The 24,310-nt window shown below is 38.6% G+C and overlaps 1 protein-coding gene across 1 annotated transcript in view; it reads left to right on the top strand.

Moving 5' to 3' along the window:
• Positions 1-24,310, top strand: part of CMYA5 (cardiomyopathy associated 5) — a 112,451-nt gene that overhangs the window by 71,608 nt on the left and 16,533 nt on the right. The window contains exons 3-9 of the mRNA XM_058275391.2: positions 1,617-1,712; positions 3,088-3,321; positions 4,941-4,963; positions 10,275-10,393; positions 14,665-14,814; positions 17,764-17,910; positions 19,488-19,635. Of these exons, the coding sequence (XP_058131374.1) occupies positions 1,617-1,712; positions 3,088-3,321; positions 4,941-4,963; positions 10,275-10,393; positions 14,665-14,814; positions 17,764-17,910; positions 19,488-19,635 (917 nt within the window). The remainder of the gene's footprint in view (positions 1-1,616; positions 1,713-3,087; positions 3,322-4,940; positions 4,964-10,274; positions 10,394-14,664; positions 14,815-17,763; positions 17,911-19,487; positions 19,636-24,310) is intronic.

Consider the following 24,310-nt stretch of genomic DNA (forward strand, 5'->3'; position numbering starts at 1 on the left):
AAGAAGCCTTCCTTGCCTCTTCTAGCTTCTGGTGTTCACTGGCCATCCTTGGCATTCCTTGGCTTGTAGATGCATCTCTCCAATCTCTGTCTCCACCTCTCAAGGTGTTCTTCCCTCTGTACCTGCGTCTGCGTCTGAATATCCCTCCTCTTATAAGAGCACCAGTCATGCTGGCTTTAGGGCCCACCCTAATCCAGTATGACCTCATCTTAACTAATTGCATCTGCAAAGACCCTGTTTCCAAACTGGGTCACATTCACAGGTACTGGGGATTAGGATCTCAATATATTCTTTGGGAGGGGAAGGGCCCAATTCATGCCACAAGAGTAGGCCATTTGTGGTTATTCAGGAACTGATGCATTTGCAGGTTACCCAGGCCCTTGCTTCTCCCCTCTCTACCCCCATTACGGTGGCTTACCTTTTATTGGTCATTTATTTTCTTCCTTTATTTCTTCTTTTTCGTCTTTCTCAATGTTTACTGACCTCCTAATCTGTGCCAGACATTGTGCTTCTCTTTGAGAGTGAAAAAAAATAAAGACAGATGGACCTGTAGATCCCAAATTTCAGTACAGGGTGTGGGAGCACCGTGTTCTGAGAAACTAACCTTTTGAGTGTAAGTGAAATATGTGGAATGGGAGCAGGAGGGCTAAGCACTCTAAAAGGTGGAGCTTGGGTGAGCCTGAAATGAGATAGAGTTCTGACACTCAAGGGCATTCCAAAGAGGGGGAATGCCGTATGAAAGGGAATGAGCTCCATGTGAACAGGTGTGACAGTGTCGGTGGGATCATGGGGATTGTTTGATTAGAGGCTGGGGTGCCTGGGGAGAAGAAGCAGGCACTGTAATAGGAAACAGGGGCCAGATCCTGAAAGGGCTTCCATCAGCCTAGTATCAGCATCATTCTGTGGGTAGTGAATCAGCCAACTGAAGCTCTGTTGTTCCATTTTGTTGCTTATTAAATTTTGTAAGATAGACTACAGCTAGTCTATCTTATAACTATGGCTAAAGTGAGTACCACCCACACCCATCACCCCATACATTTTCTAGCTTGCTGTCACCGCTTAAGTAGTTTAACCCTTTGAGGGTCTTTGGAACTTTTAGGTCCTTTTGTAGATAGTTTCGATTAGCTGGTATGCTAATCCTGCACTCTGATAATTCTTTCCGGTCAGGTCCCCCAGGCTGAGTCTGGGAGGCCATTGGTGCAAATGTGAGAAATCTCCTCTGACATGTTGGACCCGTTCAGCAAAAAAGGCTACTTTCCCAGAAGAAAGTATATAAAAATCAAGGTCTTGTTAAAGAGAAAGAATTCAAATCTTTAGTTTACTAAAATAAGTATGCTTTGAGCTCACCAGCTTACCAAGTCCTTTATCTTACATGAGAAGGTAAACTGTCTTTGGATAGTTCCTTTGGAGCACTCATGCACAAACCTAATTGCTTATTATAAAAATTTATCTACAGTTTAGATGAAGTAGCAAAGAAAACTTAAAATTTATTTATTAGTGAATATGCCATAGTAAATCTCCAACAAACATATTAAATTTAAGGAAATTGGAGCTCACTGCTTGAAATTCTTTTCCAAAATGCCATATGCTTAAACCTTCTTAAATTTTTACTTCAGGTTCAATTAGCAGAATTTCTAGAAAATTTACAAGAAAAGTCTTTGAGGATTGAAGCCTTTGTCAGTGAGATAGAATCCTTTTTTAATACCATTGAGGTAAGTTCCTATCCCCTTTTACTTTAATCTGTTACTTTCATAGTATCACAAGTAAATGCTTTTGAGCTAAAATAATTTGAACTGGGCCTTGTATGTGCATGTATATGTTTGCCTTTGTTGTGTTCCATTAAGAATGAGGGTCTTTTAAGTCTTCCCTTGGTGTATAATCAGTGGGACTGCTTTGTAAGGATGAATGACTTACACTTAATAACACATTTATTGTACGCTTACTATAATAGGCGTCACTTTACGTGCTTTACCCAATTTAATCCTCACAATAACTGTATCAGGTGTTATTGTCATCATTTCCATTTTATAGCTAAACATTGAGACTTAGAGTCTAGCCTTTCACTCCAGGTCATTGTAAATTGATAGTAAGTTGAGAGCCAACATTTGAATTCAGGTCTGAGTTCTTCCTTGCTCCACTAACCTGCTTCTCAATGGCTTAGCCCTGCAGAAATGCTCCAAGGCATTGCCCACTGTCCCATGCCCAGGACCCGAATGTCTCTTGTGGGAAACAGCCATCTTTTATGAATTCATGCTCTCTGAGCTGCTGTCTCCTTTGCAGTATGGGGAGTAGTGAGCAATGCTCCATCCATGTACAGCGGTGGCTCAGAAATCATCTGTTAGTCCGGAGTGGCAGAGGGCCCAAGGTGACTCCTGAAGACTGATGCACAATTCCTTTATCACTGGGGTGATTCCACATCCTGGTTTGCTTGGGAGAAGTCTGGCTTACTCCTGTTGTAGATCAGTTAGCACCTGCTAATTAGTTTTAATGACGCCCCGCCCCCCCCTTGTCCCTTTTAGACGGTAAGTTTTCCAGCTAGTGAGGATAGCCACCCATCTGGGTGTTTCCAGGTGGGCAATAAAGTTTCTCCTACTGTGGTGGAAGCTGTCCCCCTCATTGGAGAACAGTTATGAGCACCCTGTTCAATATACCAGCTGCTCCCTCACCCACACCATGACTTTAGTGGAGTGGTGAAAACTGCACTAAACTCTCTCCCCTGAAGGTCATACCTGAAGATCATGGATTCCCACTCTCACTGATGCCATTTTCAAGTTTTGTCATGTGGGAAGGCAGGTGGGTAAGTGGGTAAAACTTCCATGCAGATCTCTTTTTCTCTCTTTTTTTTTTTTTGTAATTCAATAACTAAATCCTCTTTGATGATAGTCTTATTTTAGTGAATTCTATTGCAAAACTAACTATGGGAAAGTGAGGTTGGTGGGTTGGAAATTTAGTCTGTGCACTTACTGCTCCTTACAGAAGTGTGATTCTTTTATCAGGTTGCCAGAGGACAATTCTTTAAAAATTTGGTGTTTCCTTAAAAATAAAGAACTGTACTTGTTTCATTCAAAAGTGTTCTCTTTTTTTCAGGAAAACTGTAGCAAAAATGAAAAAAAACTGGAAGAACAAAATGAGGAAATGATGAAGAAGGTTTTAGCACAGTATGATGAGAAAGCCCAGAGCTTTGAGGAAGTGAAGAAAAAGAAGATGGAGTATCTGCATGACCAGATGGTCCACTTTCTGCAGAGCATGGACATGGCCAAGGACACCCTGGAGACCATCGTGAGGGAAGCAGAGGAGCTGGACGAGACTGTTTTCCTGACCGTAAGCACCAATTAAAACACACCCAAATATTTGATGCCTACCTCACCCCAAGTTTAATTTTAAAAATTCATCTCTCAATATTCTCTAAAATCACTTATATCTCTGTGCAGAATTTATATGATTCTGACATTTAAAAATAATTGGAGCATGCCTGGAGATCCTAGAAAAGGCCCAGCCCATTCTAAAACCATAATCCCAGCTGCAGCTGAATACCTGAGGGTAGGCCACAGCATCAGCATTCATTCTGCCACACTGCAGTGGCCAGCTTCTCAGAGCGAGAGACAGCAGCTGGAAGCCTTATTCATTCCCATGTTCTCCATTTGATGCCAGCCCCATCTTCTCGTGCCTGGCATGCCCCTGCTGGCTCCGGGGCCTGGCTTCTCCACTCCCAAATCTGAAGTTACTTCTCATAGGCACCATTCCCTTTGAGCCTTGCCAATTGGCTTAGGGCAACTTTTTGGTATACTCTTAGTGTACAGAAGTGTAACATACTGTGGTTTCTCTCTCAAGTAATATGTTGATGCTTTTATATGGGGCTTCCTGGGGATGGGATTTCTCAATTAAAACAAATAACTTGTGAGCAGGCAGGTGCCCTCGGGTGCTCCTCAAATTGCTCCACACTCAGAGGCAGCTCGTGGCTCCCACAATCCCCTAGAAGTTTCACTCAGATGAGGGTTCTCCTTGGATCTAGGATTAACAAGGTATAATGGAGGTGCTTTTCCTGAAGGCAGTATCAAACCTAGACTTAATTGTCAAAGGGGAGGAAAGCACTGTCTTATGAAGAGTGAGGACCTCCTCTTCAAACTTCCCCAGTCCTCCTACTCCTCTGGTCATTTGGAGACAGAGCAAGGCAAAATGGGGTGATATGAGTCTTTTAATTTGTCTTTGGGAAAACCTCCAGGTAGGGCAAATTTGGGTGAGGTAGACATGGCCATCCTCAAAAGAAAATTAAAAATCATTAGATGGCTTTATGTCGAATTAAGGTAAAGCTTTAATATTTTTGAATGGGATCTTCTTGTGAAATAAAGTATAACATTAATTAAGTGCTTCATGCTTCCTAAGTACTTTACTTTTGTTTGATAAGAATATTTCTTTCTCTCTGGAAGAAGAGATTATAAAAAAGAAAGGATTTTTTTCTGCCTGTAAAAGTAATATATACCCATTTTAGAAAATCTCAAAAATACAGAAAAGCACAAAGGAGTTATTACCCAGAAATAACTGTTGATAACATTTTTGGTATATATTCCACATTGAACAAATTCAAATTATTTTTCTTGTTTCAGAGAATTCCATTCTGGAAGGTGAACAATTTTGTTAATGAATAAAGAGAAGCAGAGATTAAGCAACTCATTACAGGTTTTGCTGATCATAGAGTGCAAAGCAGAACAAGAAACTAAACTCCACCCTCACTCCCAGGCACCCCTTTCCCCCAATTCTGAGCACTAATTTCCTTGCTGCCCATGCTGAAGCCACTAAAGAGAAACTGCTTCAGGAAAGAGGAGGGGTAGTGGTTTTAGAAAGTACAGAATCTTCTTGCTCTTGGTTGATTTTTCTTTTGGTTGTTAACTAGTTTTTTCTCTCTCTCTTCCCTTTTCCCCCTTTCCCCTCCCTCCTATAAGTCGTTTGAGGAAATCAATGAAAGGTATATAAACATGGCACAAAGTAGTGGTGACTGAGAACAGCATGACTGAGTGCTTTACTATTTTGACGCTTTATAGAAAATGAGCTGCCAATAAAAATACATTTATTTAGTGAGCAACTGTTTTCTCACTTCTAGACAGTGTGCTTTTAAAGCTAAATGACAGCTTTGAAAGGGTACTGCATGTGCTTTAGTTAAATAACAATTATAATGTAGATTTTTAACTGCTTCCTTGAATTGTGCTCTATATTTACAACCTGATCTAGACCATCTTTTCTGACACTGCATACAAAACATTTTGTAGATACTTAGACTTATTGGTTAAATGTGAGTATTTGAAGAATTATTCATATCTGCCTTGTATAATTCTATGTCTTATGTAATCTTAATGGAATGTTCTCTGATTTTCACTTCAGAAGATAGTCATGCAGTTATCTTCTTTTTCTGCTCAACTAACCTAAATGAGTCTTCCTCTTTTGATTTTTGTTCTGTTTTGTTTTTCGTTGATGTTTTAACATTGAATGTAAGAGAAATTCTTCATTCTTTCAAAAGGCAAAACACTCAATAAGAAATTAGGAAATGTCATTTTCAAACACATATACCATCACACTCATGTTTATCCTTAGGAGCATCTGATATTGAAATTCTTGTACTCACCTGATGCCTTGTCCATTTTGCCCTGTAGCAAGACCTGAATTCTTTTTTACTGGTTGAATCTGATGTTTTCCCATTTTTATACTTTTATCATAAATTACTAAGATTGTAAATATTATCTTCACTTTATTTCAATGCCAGGGCAAATATTAAAATAGGATAAAGTAATAAGAAATTTGCAACTGTAGTGTATGAAAATATAGAAAAATTGGTTTGGATGAAGAAAAATTCAATTGGAAATGAAACCATGCAGACAAATCCCATTTACCTATGAAAAAATCTACTCAACAGAATATTACCAATAGTTTTAGGAAAATAAATTATCTATTAATATTAGCATTAATTGATGAGGTTTTATGCCTTTGCTCCTGAGGTTCTGATTTAATTGGCCCTGTATGACCTGGGAATTTTTAAAAGCACCCTAGGGGATTCTAATGTGCAGCTGGGGTGGAGAACCACTGGTTTATAACATCCTTCCTCTGGCCCTGTGGTTGCTCAGACTGGCTGTGCATCCGACTTACCTATGCAAGTTGTTTTATCAGAGAGCCTGGGCCCCACCCCAGATCCCTAAATCAGAATTTCCAGGGTGGACTGGGCATCTGCATGTTTAACAGTTCTCACAGATGAGTCTGACCCATAACAGTCAGATCCTGAAACTGATACCCAGGCTGCACTCCAAGTTGTTTTTTTAAATAATAATTTCTTCTAAATATGATTGGATTTATATTTTTATCCAAATAGTAAACTATTTGGATTTGTAGTGCCATTCCATATACTCTAAACATGTAGGTGCATTTTTGCTTATTTTATTTCACCCATTCATGGAAGACACTGATTGGTAAGAAAATTTGGTGAATGAAAATTTGGAGATGCTTTACCTTAAAAAATGCTATAGTACATTTTTAGTTTTCTAAACATTAAAATATTAACTTGCTCATATGAATTGACATCTGTTTAATAATAAATACATTCTCATTCATTTTGCTCTTGAACTTGTTCATCTGTGTGTCATTTTAATTAATTTCAGTTACATTGTCCTATTGACAATGAATTTATCTTTGCTAAAGCTCCAAGTCACCAAAGTGGGGAATATACTGTGATAACTGTTATTTTTCTGTAAAGAAGAAAGACAATAAAATTCTGGGATATGATGGAGAAATATGAGCAATTAAAGAAAGTCCTGTTAAACACACACACACACATACACACAGCTGATGAAGCTTGATTGTTCACTACAGAGAAGCTTTTCATGTCCTCAAAAACAGTTCTGCTTCAAAGTCTCCAAGTTATTGGTGTTTCTTTTTTTTATAAGAAGTGCTAATTATCTAGTTTATTTTACGTAGCTTCTTTTCCCTCTTTATAGTCTAGCTCTGAAGACAGTTCTTGCATATTAAATTATTTTTCTTGACACTTAAAATGCTTAAATTAAGGAGTGCTGTCAAGCATATTTAGACTCAAAATTTGGGTATCTTGAAAAACACACTTGCTTAGAAAATGATGTTCTGTTAAGAGGCTGCATTTTTTTCTTTCTCCATTTTGTTCTTTTGTGTTATTAAATGAGAAAAAAGGGAGTCAAAATCACTTAGGACCTACTCATAAAAAGATGTCCACTTGCCATGTCATATGCTGATGTTAAAACTGAGCAGGTCAATGCAGAACACAGAACTCAAACATTTTATTTGTGGTATCTGAAACCAGTGCTTTTGTGCTCCAGAACCCACCATTTAGTCAGATGTTTATGAAGAGTCCTTAGTATATGCTATTAGCCATCACCATATTTGTTACTTCTGCATCTTTCCTTCCACCCTCAGCATCCCCAATGCCTTAATTGAGGCTTGCATTGTCTTTCCTCACCTAGGCTTTCGGGGTGTCCTTCTAACTGACCTCACTGCCTCTTTAGTCTATTTGCTCTGATTCTTCTCCAGACCCTTGGCAGGGTATTCTTCTAAACTTCTCTTGTGTAAATGCTTCTGTGGCTCTCCTTACCTTAAAAGATAAAAATCAAAACTCCTCAGTGGGTATGAAAAGCTCTTCACTGTCAAAACAAACCAGCTTTTTAATTTTAGCTCTAACCAGTTTCCCAACTCTGAAGGTACCCCACCCAGTCAAACCAAAGTACTGTCTGGTCCTTGAAGGAGCCACACTCTTTCACTTCTCCATGCATCTGTTCATGCTGTTTTTCTATTTACAATACCCTTACTCCCTTTTCCACCTAGGAATTCCTACTCATTCTTTTTTTTTTTTTTTTAAAGATTTACTTTATTTCTCTTCCCTTCCCCTCCATTGTCTGCTCGCTGTGTCCGTTCGTTGTGTCTTCTTCTGCTTCCACTTGCATTATCCGGCAGCACTGGAAAACTGTCTCTTTTTTGTTGCATCATCTTGCTGCATCAGCTCTCCGTGTATGTTGCACCACTACTGTGCAGGCTGCGTTTTTTTTTTTTTCCCACACAGGGCGGCTCTCCTTATGGGGTACACTCCTTGTGCATGGGGCAGCCTACACAGGGGCGCCTCTGTGTGGCACGGCACTCCTTGTGTGTGACAGCACTGTGTGTGGGCCAGCTTACCACATGGGTCAGGAGGCCCTGGGGATTGAACCCTGGACCCTCCATATGGTAGACGGATGCTTTATCAGTTGAGCCATGCCTGCTTCCCTCCTACTTATTCTTTAAGACCCAGCCCAAATGCTGAAGCCCTGCTGGAACCATCACGCCTAAATCAGATTAAGGTGAATTTTATTGTTCCTAACTCAATAAGTATAGTGGACACTCATGACCTATTTCAATTATATTTATACTCTTTTTTCCCTCATACTGACCAAAAATTTACTAGAACTTAGCTCCTGATTTTCTCACCCAAAAGAAACTATTGGCTTCTTATTCATTCAAAAGATATTTCGTACATGCCTACTATGTTCCAAGTAATGCATTATAATGCAGGAGTGAACAAAACATGTAGATTATCTTCTAGTGAAGTAGACAGACAAAAAACAAATAGGTTGTGGTAAGTTTGAGCAAGTAAAATGAAGCCAAATAAGGAATAGAGTGGACATAATTGGCATATTAGTAGCATACTCATATATGTGTGAACTCTTGAAGGACCTTAGCTAAGCAAAGGAAGGAGCCATAAAAGGATCTGGGAGAAGGAAGCAGCTGTGGCTCAATCAACTGGGCTCCTCTCTGCCATATATGAGGCCCTGGGTTCGTGTCCCAGGGCCTCCTAGTGAAAACAGACTCACCTGCATGCCGCGGAGAGCCGCCAGCCTGCAAGCATCGCGGAGTGCCGCCCAGCCCACAAGTGCTGCAGAGAGCCAACTCAGCAAGGTGACACAACAAAAAGGGAGACAAGTAAAACATACAGAAGAACGCTCAGCGAATGGACACAGAGAGCAGACAACAAGCAAGCCACAAGGGGGGGAATAAATAATAAAAATAAATACACACACAGAAGAACACACAGCGAATGGGCACAGAGAGCAGACAGCAAGCAAGCTGCAAGGAGTGGGGGGAAGAATGAAAAAAAAAAAAAGGATCTGGGAGAAGAAGTTTCCACCAGTAAGTGCAAAGACTGAAATAGGTCTGTGCTAAGCAAATCAAGAATCCATGGTAATGAAGCCAATGCAGTTTCTCCCTGTTGGCTATTAAATTAAATTAAATTATGCTGGAAGATAATTCCAGTCCTGCCTGAGAGAAGTGTCCAGAGGAAAACTCTTAATCTAATTTGAGACCCTTCAAACTAAAGAGAAATGCTTTAGTCATTTCTACTTATATAAGGGAAAGAAGTAATCTTAGCCTTCAGAGCTGACCTGTTTTTTTTGTTGTTGTTGTTCATTTGTCTATTTTGGGATTTGTATTTTTACACCTATTTCCTGGATACAGATGTTAAGAGCATTTGTTGGCATCACTCCTAAAAGGGTCTTGAGTATATAAATGCTGTTACTTTGTGAACTGTGACTCATTTGGTCTTTTAAGAATGATAGATGTATGATGATATGCATGCTTGTTTTCTAAGTTCACAACTTTTACTATGTACTTATTGTTTATGTATGTTCATATATGAATGATATCCTTCAATAAAATTTTATTTTAAAATGTATATTTAAAAAAGAATGATAGGCTTCACTACCATAACCTCAGTTCCTGGAACAGTGCCTGGAACATAGTAGGTGAACATTATTTATTGCATGACTAAATGGCCAGAAATATAATCCTGAGGGCTGAGAATAGCAAGGACTTCCAACAGCGTATAAACTTCCAGACAGGCTCTGAACTTTTAGGTTATATAAATATAAATACAAATATAAATAAATATATCCTTTCGGAAATCAATAAAATAATCATTAAATGTAGTCATTTTTTAGGACTTACTTAATAGATATAAAATTTAAGATTACATAATTTGAGATAACCTTTCCAATTTGAGAATATATGAATAAATTTCTAACACTATCAGTTGTAACAAAGAATCCAAAGAATAGATTTTAGATACATATTTTTTCAGATTTTGAAAGAGTTTAAATCATTTTTGGATACAATTAGCAGTCTTCTAATAGCTTCATAAAAGCCAACCAGCACTACAACTTCATTTTGAACAATTATTTTTAGCTTTCATCATGTATGTTAATAATTTCTTGACTTATACAGAAATATTTTCTCCTTGATAGATTGCTTTCTGCAATGGAGAGCACAGCTTCTTTAGAGAAAATGCCTGCTGCGTTTTCACTTTTTGAACATTATGATGACAGTTCGACAAAAAGTGACCAGATGTTAAAACAAGTGGCTGGTAAGAATTTTAATGTATTAATTCTTTTGATGAAATTCAGCAGTTTTTGCTTGTTCTATAAAGTTTGTGAATGTAAGGAAATATAATTGAAAAAAGAAAAGTCTTGGTTGTAAAATGTTAAGACTAGATTCTGAAATAAAGCATGGGACCAGCATACCATTTCAGCTATAAAGTGTATTTTCCATTTGAAGCTTTATGACTTTGCTGGAATATCGAGGAGGTGAGAGGAAGTAGCAATGAAACCAAAGGGTCTCCTCATTTATTTTCTTTTTAAAATAGGATTTCTCTCCCTCTCTTAGAGATGATTTGCTTCATGCCAGCAGCCAGGCATAGAAGGAAAAATAAATACAATATTTTCATAGATGTTGAACAGATTTTCCTTATGAGTGGTTTTCTCCTCTTCAATTCAGTTCCTTTTCCTTTTTTCAAACTAAACAGATTAGAGAACTAACAGCTCAGCAACATGCTCTGTAGCCAGAAGCCTCCCACTCAGCTGTCAGAAGCATCTTGCCCGCTCTTCAAAATATTTTTTAATGTGCTATTTTAACAAACAAGACAATGTAACTTATTTAGATTTCTCAAAGCTGCTCTGTTTCAGTGAAGTTCCCAGGTTTCATTTACTGTACAGTGTACTCAGTTGTCCTCCTGAAAAAATGCTGTCATCTTCCAAAACTACCTTACAGTCTGCTGTTTTTAAACTGAAAATTAACTTTCATTCTTATAGGAAATAGTTCACATGGCAGTCCCAGTGGTTGGAAACTGTTTATGGAAAGACTGATCTCTGAAACTGAGATGCTTTGTGCATCTGCTTCAGAGAATTGGAAAATAGTTTTTCCTCATTCTGTGACCAATGATGCCTCTCAAATATAAAGTCCTCACTGGGTACCTGAAAAGTTAATCTGACCACTCCTAAACCTAAACTTAACAGATAAAATGGGGGAAAGGATGTGACCTCTCCATTGAGAAACAAAACAGTGGCAAACATGTATTTGATAGTTACATGATGCCTGGCACTGTGGAAAGACTCTTACTCATATCACATCATCTAATCTCACAACACCCCTAGGAGGTAGGTCTTATTATTATTCCCATTTGACAGGTGAGGAAACTGCAGAACAGAGAAGTGTCATATGGTTCAAGACCACAAATCAGGTAGGGTTTGCGTGGGGTGGGGAGTTTACACTTTACCACTTCCCTGCCCCAAAGAGGCAGAGCCCATCTCTATGAAAAGAGAAAAAAAAAAAAACAAGGATTAGTTATGCCCAAGGTGTCCTTGACTTGGATTCCTGGGAACATTTTGAAAACAGAATTGAGTGGAAATCTTTAGCCCCAGGTCCTGAAGTTCAAGTATACCGAGTGCTTAGCTCACAGAGTATGACCACTATTTGTAGGCACACTCATCAGACAAAGGAAAAGCCAAAGGTGATGCCCATGGGTGATGCCTCATCCAATGGAATAAAAATTCCATTTTCTATTTTGGGGGATCACACCTATTCAAGTTTATTACTACAGAAATGTAAACAAAGTTGCTAACGTAAAATCTAGGTCTCTGATGGTTTTTCCAAATAGAAGTTGAAAATCCAGCTATTATTGTTAGAGTACACCCATGGAATATTCTTAACAAGGATGCTTTAACTTTAATGCTTTTTGGGGAAAGAACACATTGGTAAAAACAAAAAACAAAAAGAAAACCCACAAAAACATTATTTTTAGCCTTTAGGCTTTGCCTAATTCCCTACAACTGGTTCTTCCTTAAAATTAGGTGATTTGGGGGGATATGGGGAGTGGAAGAGTCAATGATTAGTTTTTAACTTTGTAAGCTACTAATGAGACAGACAGACAGACAGAGGAAAAGATTTTGCCATTTAAAAAGAGACAGATGTAATCTAAATAAGCAGTTATAGCTCAAGGTATAATTCATAGGAAAAAAGGGAATCTTTTCATTGTTCATGCTTCAGAGAATTCTCTGGCGTTGCTTCAAAGACAGTTGACAACAGCTGAAGCATTCTACTTGAGTCAGTAAGCTCAAATACCGTGAACTCCAATACTGAACCATAACCAGACCTTGAGAAGGTGTTCCTGACTGCCTTAGCATGCCGCCTGCTCAGCAGGTCTTACCCTGTGTCCCTTCTAATTTACAAAATAATGGATCCCTAGTTCAACCCCATCTTCAAGGCTTTCCTGCCTTCTCTTGCCTTTTCTGCGCTCTTGCTAAGGCCATTTTGCCTTCTGAATGTTAGCACTGGAGGGGTCCTCAAATCATGTAGGTCCAAATCCCTCATTTCAAAAAAAAAAAAAAAAAACCCAAAGAGATTAAAGTTTGCCCAAGGTTATATAGCAGGTTCCTTGAAGAGTTGACTCTGTAAGTGAGTTCTTGTCCAATATCCTTTTTTGATATCATACTGTCCATTTTTATACAAAATCTCCCATTCAAGGTATGGAGCTTGGATTCTCCTTGTTTACCCTTCGTTTGGCTATTTTTGTTAATGCTGCAAAGGATGATGGTGCTATCACTCACAGGGCTCTGGTTGTGTGTCAGACACTTTGCCAAGCACTTGACACACATTATCTCCCAACAGCCCTATGAGGTAATGGTATTACTGTTTTCTCATTTTGAAAAATGAGAAACTGAGGCTGAGATAACACAGCTAGTAAGTGGGGGGATCTGGGATTTAACCTTAGACCAAGCTTTCTGCTCTGAAGCTTGTGAATTTGACTACTCTCCTATCCTGCTTTTTCATTTTTTATAATTTTGCATATTTCTTCAGCTCTTTATCTCTTTTTTGAATCCTTTCAATTTCTTATTTTGCTCCTTTCTTTGTACTTATTTATTTTTTCTTGTTGAACTAACCTTTGTTTTCTTTTCTTTTAGTGTCAGTTTTTAATAAAGTAATCTCATGAAATTTGCCCATATTATTTCAGTAATTTTATCTCTCAGGAAATTGTTGACTAGAAAAAATAACCACAAAAATAAATTTAAAAGCATGACATCTTTTCAATCATGAGAATAAACTTTTCCTTTGGTTTTTAAAATATGTTTTGTTCAATGATGATTTTGTGTCTCATTAATTTTGGAGAATTGCATACAAAGTTGATTTACAGTGTTGAATATACCATTAATGTTCAGTATGCATAATTATAAACTTTTTAAATCTCTAGTAAGGCACTTGAGAGTATTGTTGTCTTTAAAATGCTGAACAATAGAGTTATGCTAGATGTTTTAAATGTGTATCCAAATCAGGTAATAAGATACTTATTCTTCTATATAGTTTTTACATTTTTATTTCTTTCTTTTTTTTTTTTTTTTTTAAGATTTATTTATTTATTTAATTCCCCCCTCCCCTGGTTGTCTGTTCTTGGTGTCTATTTTGCTGCGTCTTGTTTCTTTGTCCGCTTCTGTTGTCGTCAGCGGCACGGGAAGTGTGGGTGGCGCCATTCCTGGGCAGGCTGCTCTTTCTTTTCACGCTGGGCGGCTCTCCTTACAGGCGCACTCCCTGCGCGTGGGGCTCCCCTACGCGGGGGACACCCCTGCGTGGCAGGGCACTCCTTGCGAGCATCAGCACCGCGCATGGGCCAGCTGCACACGGGTCAAGGAGGCCCGGGGCTTGAACCGCGGACCTCCCATGTGGTAGACGGACGCCCTAACCACTGGGCCAAAGTCCGTTTCCCTTTATTTTTATTTCTAAATCTGTAGGTATAGTCATGTTGGAAAGAGGAAATGGGGTAATAGATTCAGAAAGTATATTTTGATATTATATTCATGCAAAGCCTTTTCAGATTTGAAGATATAGCAACTATATCTAAAAAGGGTTTCATTTATCTCCTTTGTGTATAGCGACTCTATATGAATGTGTACGGGCACAGTTTTGGTTATCTAGCAAAGCACAGTCATGTTTTTGTTGTGAAGTATAACCCAAGCCATTTGATGGAATCCTTAACCTGTGTAAGTTTACTATTCTAAACAACACTGTAGAAGAATATTATCAAGTGATTCCATTTTGGAATCCATTCTTGTTTATTTCTATGCGTTATATATGTGCATGTATATAAATGCATAAAAAGCATTCTGCAGAAATACACACTCAACAATAACAGTGTTGCTGCTGGAATAAATGGGGGTTGCAAAGTGTTGGAACCAAGGAAGCCTTTCCTCTTTTACTCCATGTATTTTTGAATTGTTTGAATTTTTTCAAAAAGCGTAAGTAACTTTTGCAAAAAGAATTAATCAATAAAAATGGTATTTGTTATAGTAAATCTTGCCAATATTCCAGTTCCACAGCCTCCTAGATTAGAACCTCAGGAACCAAATTCTGCCACTAGCACAACAATTGCAGTTTATTGGAGCATGAACAAGGAAGATGTTATTGACTCATTCCAGGTTTACTGCATGGAGGAGCCACAAGATGACCAAGAATCAAATGGTAAGATTGTGATTCGTCATAGATACACAAATACAGATACATCTTAAGGTGAAGTATTTAAACATACACATATTAGGACTCATTCCACAAAGCATTTATAGTCACATGCCATAAAAATATATATAATGAAATAATATATAAGCAAAATTTGAAATCAGGATCAAGGCAAAGAAAATGCAAAGTTATCAACTTAATGATCAACATGAATATTGTAACTGAGTTTCAAAATTGGCTTTGAAGGATAACTAAAGTAATTAAGTGATTCTCATTTTCAGAAAGGCATTAAGATGCCAGAGGTTCAGAGAAAACAAAGTTTTAACCAACCCTGAAGTCTAAAAGAAAAGTGTAATAAATGTGTCCCACTTTTTAGAGGGGAAATGAGCTATATGCAGGATAATGTCTTTCATAATAATTTTAATGCAAATGCAGCGTTGGATATCATGGTGGCAGTTTTTCAGGTCCACATTTGATAAAAGCCACAAGCAAACTCTAAAGCTTGATTCAGTGTTCACAGTTCTCATCTGTAGTCTTCTGATGTTCTTAATTAAGAAGTCAAAATGCTTAGTAGGGTGAATAGATGGCATGTCTTATAGTTGAGGTTCTGTGAATAGCCTATTGTTTTCTAAGACTTCTAATAAGACCCAGAAGCCAGGCAGCTTGAGGTGGTATTTCCTGATGAGTCAGGATTGGGAGTGCTGGCATTCTGTGTTGCTCGTTGAAGTCAGAGCAATATAATCTTTGGAAACCAGATGAGCACAAGACAGGATTGACATCCTGTTACAAAACTCAAGAGCCTAATTTATAATAAGGAATGAATTGTAATATATTTCACTGTTACTAATATTTAAGTCTTTAAGATGGCATGTAATATTTAAATGAGAAAAACGTATTTTAAAACAGCAACTTCAGGTGTAGTGTAGAGACAACTAAGTTTTTTAAATAAGGATTCCAGTTTTATTGAGCATCTATTACCATATATTCCTGTTGTAACACAACAAAATGAGTATTATTATCCCCATTTCACAGATGAGAAAACTGATGTGAGGTTGAATAATTTGCCTAAATCCACGAAGCTCGTACATGGCAGGGGCAGGATTTGAGCACAGATCTCTTAGACTCCAAAACCCATGTTTTTGTTTGTCTATGTGTTTGTTTGTTTTGTTATACCATACACATCTCTGTCTTTACCCCATGCATTTCTTTTGTATCTCCCCTGTTTACTATTTACTCCAGCTGTATTATGAAACTTCATGCCACTCTAAGAACCCTTCTAAAAACCTAATTACTGCCTGGAGAACTTTTTAAAATAAGCTTTACCCCTTTTCTCCCTTACCCCTGTAAGCACTTACCTGTCCTGAGTCTGATTCTTTCAGCACCTTGAACTCTGCTGGGATGACAGTTAATTAATCTGCTGATCTAAAGTGTGGTAATGACTACTGAGTCATAGTTCTGTAGTAACTTTTATGTGCATTGTTGAAGGGAGTGCTGGGGTAACAGGACTTAGTCTAAAATGATTCCACTGAAAACCGCTGTCACAGTTTCTGGACCATGGAGAGATGCTTTTTTGTGTGTGTGAGTCTTTATGACATTTGTTTTAGTTTTCCAGCTGCTAAAACAAATACCATAAAATGGATTGGCTTAACAATAGGAATTGATTGAATCACTGTTTCAGGGACTAGAAGGCTTGCTTTCTCCTGAGGTTAGTATCTTTAGCTGGCCAGAAATCTTTGGAGTTCCTTGGTTTTTCCATCATGGGGCACTGCAGTGGGCGGCGTCTCCTTTCTCCTCTGGGTTCCATTGACTTCCATCTTTGGGCTGCTCCCTTATGACTTCTCTCTCTCTATGTCCAATTTCTTTTCCTTATAAGGACTTTAGCCATATTGGATTAAGGCCCACCCTCATTCAGTTCAAAAATTTGCAAATGCGTTTGTACCCACAGGACGAGGGGTTAGGACCTGAACATGCTTTGAGACATGATTCAATCCCAAACAATATTCTTTAAACTGAACTTTCTATTCAAAAAGTATAGGTCATTGGGAAAGAGAGAAGCAGTTAAATAGACCCTGCTGAGTAGAAGAGCTTCTATGTTGCCCATAAAAAGAAACAATCTGCTTTCTTAATGGGAGGAGTTCTGATGATTGGAAATTGAAATGACTATAGGCTAGTTTAATAAAGAAAACAATTTTTTTAAAGAAGGGAAAATTTCGGTAAGAATAATCAGATTAGTCCAAAGGGAAAAGTGTTTGAATGGTAAAGAGTAATTTTTACTCCTAAAATACTGAAGGTGAAATAATTTAAGAGATGTTAAAAGGAAAGTGTCTTGATTGAACAAAATTACTTCTTAGACTTTATTAGTTATGACCTCAAAATTACTAAAGTACTTAAGTTGAAAGAATTTTGGAATTCATGAGCAGAAACCAGAATTTGAAACTTGGAAAGACATAGTGAGTATTAAAATGTAAAGATCGACTATATGGTGTGTGAATAAACTGAGAAAAAAGTAAAGATGCTTTGGAACCATATAAATTTTTTTAAAAACAGGGTTGTTCTTGTTTTATGACATACTGTCCTGAAATATTGGCATTACTTCTTAAAAATTTCTTTAGGGTGTATTACTAAGATTTAAGCTAACATAAACTCTATGCAATTTTAATATTTGCTATTGAAATAATTTACTTTAATTGTGGTATATGAAGCTCAGAGTCTTCCTGTTATGCGATTATTCTCTGATAAATGTTCACATTCACAAGTAATCATTCTAAGTATCCCTTTTCAGAATGCTATTGCCCTCTTATGTATTTCTAAGTGCTAGCTATCACATGATCTCTATAAGAGTTTATCAGTTTGGGTTTTCCACTGAGAAAAGTCATTGACCACTTTGTCCAATACTTATGACTTCCAAATAACTTTGGAAGACTCCTTAAAATTTATGGTTGTGTTTTATGCTAGACTTGGTAGAAGAATACAGAGTGACAGTGAAAGAAAGCTACTGCATCTTTGAAGATTTGGAACCTGACCGATGTTACCAAGTGTGGGTAATGGCTGTGAACTTCACTGGATGTAGTCTACCCAGTGAAAGGGCAATTTTTAGAACAGGTAAGGAGGTGTTAGGAGGTAATTCTTCATGGACTCTTGAGATCTACCAATAAGCGTTTATTAAGCACCTATTATGTACTGTGTGTGTGCAAAGTGCTGGGGCCATAATGATGAATAAGACTGGCTTCCTGTTTGCGTGAAGCGCGTGGTGAAGTGGGGAGACTGGCAAAAGATCATAGCAAACTTGTGGTAAGGGCCATGATCCAGATGTGCACAGGTTCGTATGAGAACACTCCAGAGGGTTCCTGAGACTGCCTGGGTAGGGGCATGATCAGGAATGGCTCCCTAGAACTTGGGTGGGAACTAAGTTATTTAAAGGATCAATAGGAAGTAACATATTAAAGGAAGGTATTCCACTTGAAGAAGACATAGGGACGGGGACACTGAAGTAAGAAACAGCATGGAGTGTGCAGGCCACTATAAGAAGTTTGGTATTATTTCTTGATGACTTAAAAACAAGGAGAGGGAAGAAATGAGGTGAGACATATTGGAGCATAGCAGCCATGGTTGCTCCATGGCAAGGGTGCTGGGGGCTCCTAAAAGGTCTTTAGCAATGGTGCTCAACTGAGAATGCTAATCTTTTCACAGGGGGCTGTAGCAGAAGGTGTAGCAGAAGCCAGGGCTGCATTGCCTTTAAGATAATTGCAACTGCCTGAGGGGAGCAAATGGCTCACTCTCAACTTTTGTCCATCCTTCTTTTCTTCCTCCTTACTTTTTAAAGCAAATATTCCTTGAGCACCTACTGAGGGGAAAGGTCTTTACTCCTTTTGTGTGAGGGGTGGGGGTGGCAAAAGAATCTTTATTTTTATTTGCTTCTCTATGTATAAAGAAACTGGTAGAATTTATAGGAAGCTAACATTTGTGATAAAAGGGCAGTTTGGAGGGTATAAAATTTTTATCCCTGTTGGGGGGGTGTTCAACCCAGAATATATTTCCTTTTTTTAAAAAATTTTTATTTTTAAAGAAGCTTTAGGTTACATAAATTTTGCATAAAAAATATAGGGATTCCCATATGCTCCACCCCTCTTCCCTCTCACACTTTCCCATATCAAGAGCAACCTTCATTTGTGTGGTACTACAGTTTACATACTAGTTTACACTCTATCCTGCACAATTTTGTAGGTTATAACAAAATATATAATGGTCCATATCCATCATCACAATGCCATGCAGGACAATTCCAATGACCCAAAAATGCCCCAATATTACAGTTGTTCTTCCCTCTCCCTACCCTCAGAAAGAGTGTATTTTCTAATCAAAAATTAAATTGGGAAGCAGATGTAGCTCCAGTGGTTGAGGGCCTGCTTCCATGTACAAGGTCCTTGGTTTGATTCTAGGTACCTCCTAAAAACAAAAATCAACAAACAAATGAAAAAAAAATCCACTCTCATTGGGAGCGGATGTAGCTCAATGGTTGAGGGCCTACTTCCCATGTATGAGGCCCTCCTCCTCCCAGACCTCCTAAAAAATAAAAACATTAAACAAGTAAATTCCCATCATTCCAAAGTAGTCTTCCCAGGGTATCAGGAAAAGAGCTGGCGTTGTTCCACCAACTCTTGGTTTGGTTCTCTCTGCAGCACCCTCCACCCCTGTGATCCGTGCTGAGGACTGTACCGTGTGCTGGAACACAGCCACCATCCGCTGGCGGCCTGCCAGCCTGGAGGCCACTGAGACCTACACTCTGGAGTACTGCAGACAGCACTCTCCTGAGGGGGAGGGTCTCAGGTAAGGACCTCTCCACCGGGAAGCACCCCTCAGAGCCCAGGCGCCAGGAACCAAGCTCAGGGCCCTAAGCTAACCTCCTAGGCCTGTGCTCACAGCGGGAAAATGCTTCCCGAACTCCTGCTGAGCTAGTTAAGCTGTTGACTTGATTTGCAGCTTGATCACTACTATCAATGAGCTCGGAGTTTGTAAGAAAAACATGTGAATTATAGCCCCCTTGTAAGAAAAATGCATGGGAATTTTATTAAGATTGAACATTCTTAGAGGCATATTTAACTTGAGTCATTAGACAGGGTTTATGCATATTTTTATATACTTTTTACTTGTTATATCGGGATAGGTACCACCTAACTCAGGAAACTAATAGTAAGCTTGTGTATAATGTAATTCTGAATGTCTTTATGATATATCAGTAATATAAAGGAGCTAATTAAACATATATCATCACAGAGATATACCTGCCACTCCAAGAGCATAAAGAAACTAAAGAGATTGATTCTTCCAGGAAAAAGAAATGTGAAGCTCTCTCACCAAAATTATGCAACTAAAATTTATCTATAAGGGGAAGTTCATCCAATGGACAGTTGGACATTAACTGATCTACTGAGATGTTGTTTCTGAACCTCCAACCGTATGCCAATAAAGCAACTTCAGGTTCTACAATAAATATTAATATCATTATGATTAATATTCATATTTTGATAGAGACAGTTTTAGCTATTTTCAACCAAATTTACTGAGATAAACCATTTTGGTAGGTTATGGAACTTAGAAATAATGGTATAAAATTAGACAGCTTTTTAATAAGTTCTTGATTATCTTCATGATCAATTAACAACTATTTAGTTATATGATGTGAGGTTTCATATGACTGAGCAAAAATTATAGTGTCTTTCAAGTATGTGAAGACAAGTTTCACAAATAATGATCAAAGGATGAATGAACATTGGGAAGGGTGTGTATGGGTGGGATGTAGGCCTTTCAGCAGAAGTGAGAACATAGTAAGTGTACAAGGAACATCTCTATTAATGTGCCAACTGCTGAAAGGCAGGCTTCATAATCAGCAAATAACTTAGAGGTGAACTCTGGCCAGGGAGAAGGAGGGGAAGAGAGAGAGGGAGAGGGTGAGGGAGAGGGAGAGAGAGAGATGGGTGGAGGGAGAGAGGGAAAGAGCGAGAATGGGAGAAGAGATAAGGCAGAGGGAGAGGATGAAAAATGTTTTTTTCTTTTTTTTAATTGAGGTGAAATTCACATTACATAAAATTAACCATTTTAAAATGAACAGTTTAGTGGCATTCAGTTTATTTGCAAATAACTTTTATCCAGCATTTACTATGTGCCAGTGTGTCCTAGGTGCTTTACGTAAGCTGACTTATTTAATCCTCCCAAGAGCTCAGAGAGAAAACAGATAGTTTGAGAGCCTATCCAGCTAGTGAGTGGCAATCAGGATTCAAATCCAGTTTTGTCAGATTTCAAAGCCAAAGCTTCTGCTAACTCTGAGTAATGTCACTAAGGAGGGGACCCAGACCTTCCCTGTGAAGAATCCATGGTGCTGAGAGAACACCATATCAGAAGTACCCCAGTGTCAGAATGTCAGGACAATCTCTCTTAGCATTCCCTACCGTCAGTGAGGAAAACCCAGGTCCTTCTGAGAAAGGATCAGACTGCTAGGGTGTGCTCTGAAATGAGTCATTCTTGTTATGGCATCAGCCCCCAGCTGGCATTTGAATACTTAATATCAGCACAGTTGGGCACTTAAATCAGCAGAGATCTGGAAACCCTGAGACATAGTAGCCATCTGACTGAGAGCACTCTATCATCTGTGGCTGCAGAGAGAAGGAAAAGGGAGGTGGAAGGAGAAGTGGCACTGCTGAGGACCTTCCCACATGCCAGGAACTGTGCTAAATCTTACTGGCTTCACGAAGTTGGTAATGAACTCTGTTTATTGAGACTCAGGAGGTTAAATAATTTGGCCAAGATCACAAAGGTATTAAATAGTGGAGTAAGAGTATGGAGTAAGGTTTCAAACCCAGGTCTGTCTTATTCTTGCCACTAGTTTTAAAATCTGTATCATTACACAGACTGAATTAGCCTGATAACTGGGAGTTATTGTGCTTTCTTTGTTTCTTTTGTTACATGAAAAACATACACAGATAAAGAAAAGAACACAGTATCATTTAAAATCTCTTTGATTAAGTCTTCCTTTCCCTGATGATCCTGAAACCCTGGGGAAATAAAAAAGGGATGGGGAGCTTTCATCATAGCTAAAGGAAACAATGACATTTCCATTTGTGAGGGAAAAAATGGCCATCCACAAAATTCATTAAAACAAAAAAATTGAGCTTATTGAAACATAAGGCTTGTCATTAGTTTATTCTCTGAGATTTTGCCAATGGGTTAATTTTTCTTTTCCTTGTTGCAGGAAAGCATATGAGGGACTGGATAAACAGAAGTTTACATTAATTTTAGAACAATAGAAGGGTGCTTTGATATTGAATGGATATAGTTCAGCAAATTCAGAAGTGAAGGGAAATTCCACATGCTTAGTTTCCTTGATAGCTTGGAGCTGCCTTGGAGAGAGAGCAGTTTTCCAGTTAGGTGCTAAAAGACCCTTCAGTGCCAAGAACTGTGATGGTATATCCAATCCATAGCACAGGGCCAATTCTCCAGCCTCTGGCTCTCTACTAAATCTGACGATAAATTTTTGAAACAAGCAAAATTTTATAGGCCACAAATTTCTAACTTGTTCACTTGCTAAGTCTATTGCTTACTCACCACATCCCTCATCAATAGAAGCCTCCAGGTGTTATACCCAGGTTGGCATTAACACACTGTGAAATAATCAATCCTTGATTTCAGAGGTCCAGGGCCACAAAATTCCTTTGTGTTTCTTTTGGTTTTCCTTTTTAAGGGTTCAGGAGGGAAGGAAAATTCTACTCTTTGGGAGCTGCCATATGCCTTAGGTCTTTTGACCATGTGGTTCTCACAACTATCTTTAAAAACATTCCTTACAGGGTCTGAAGGTTCGACACTTTCCAAAATATTAATTATTTAACCTGTAATCTATATGACTCAGTCTCTAAGAGGCCAGCTGTGATTGACCAGGCAGACGGTAGAACTGATAAACTCAAAATTTGATCATCTCTAGTCAACAAATGCAAACAATCCCTACTTTTCAATTCCGTTAGAACCATATTTTTCACTTTGGTTTTCTGCATGGCAGTAGTTAAAGTTACTCAACTGCTCAGCAAACCATGGGTTGTCTGATCCCTCTACCTCGTTGGCTTCACGAACGAGTATGTAAAGCTGCAGCCTCAGTGCCTGCGACAGTGTCTGTCATACTGTAGCTACTCAATAAATATGTCTCAACTGAATGGGTAAATATCATTGAACATTAATAAACACGAAAACCAGCAAGAAGAATTAGGGCAGTCTTACAGATAATTTCTTACTCAAAATGGGAAGAAAACCAATTGTGTAAACAAAGTAAAGAAGAATGATGAATGAGTTAATTTTAACTCTTGCATACTTAACCGGGGGATAGGACTAGTCTAATCTGTGGGCTGGAAGCCCTTTCATGGATCATTATAGATAGGAATGGGCACTTATAGTCTTATTTATCCATTGGTTACATAACCCTTACATACATTCTGGGTCCTATGCAAAAACCATATACCAAAATAGGTCCAAAAATTGATCCAGAGGTCACTGAGGAGGAATAGGGGGACAAAAGATTACTTCTTCTGATGTGGCTTAGTCTGAATTTAGTCCATAAACTGGGTGAGGATGAGGGCACTATCTGTGTAGACCCTCTATACAGGTCTGTTTAATGAATGAATATGTGAATGAGTGAATGGGTCAGCAAATCTCCTTTTGCCCTTACCACCTCCAAGTCATCTAACTGGCTGGAATCTCTAGCAGAAGAGAGAGGGAGCAAGAGCTAAATGAGTTCACATCTCTCTCTTATCCTGAAGGAAAACAGGCAGCCTTAAAAGCATTAGTCTGATATAGGAAAAGGAGTTTAAAGGAAATGAAAAGAAAGGAGGGAAAAAAAAGAGCAATATTAAAAACAAAATACAAAACCAAAAAAAGAAAAGAAAAGAAAAAAAAAAACTGAGGGAGGCATTGAATTGTCCCCTAGATTGGGGAGTCTAATTTTGGTTGTCAGAACAGAAACACATCCATCTTCAGACCTGCACTCATTTTCCCAGTATGATAGCTTCTAGCTATTCCAATTTAAGACCAAAGGTGCTGGTTGAATTCCTGTGGTGGGCGTTTGAATGGGATGAGCCTACTGTGCCCCCAAGTTTCATGACGCACTGTTTGAAATAGCCGAGCAGTTGCCTCCCTTCCATAGTCCTCACAGAATATATTTACATATTTTTGCATGTGGGCACTGTGGCTCTGTCCCAGCAGTCGGCCCCTGTTGGGATTGGGGGTGGGCGGGAGTGACAATCCCTGGCTTTTGTGTGGGGGCAGAGGGAGCTCCTACTCATCTTTTCCTGTTTTTCTTTGAATGCTCTCCTCAGGTTGGGTGGGCTCGAGACATTTTCAAAAATTTTCCACCCCTCTGCTGTTTCCTCAGCTGTTCTGTCTCTCCTATGTGGAGAGAAGTCAGCAGAACTGTGGGTGGAGGAGGGAAAACTGAGAGAAATATAGTTCAGGGATTAGCTGTGTG

Source organism: Dasypus novemcinctus, chromosome 2 (genome assembly GCF_030445035.2).
Source record: "Dasypus novemcinctus isolate mDasNov1 chromosome 2, mDasNov1.1.hap2, whole genome shotgun sequence".
Lineage (NCBI taxonomy): Eukaryota > Metazoa > Chordata > Mammalia > Cingulata > Dasypodidae > Dasypus > Dasypus novemcinctus.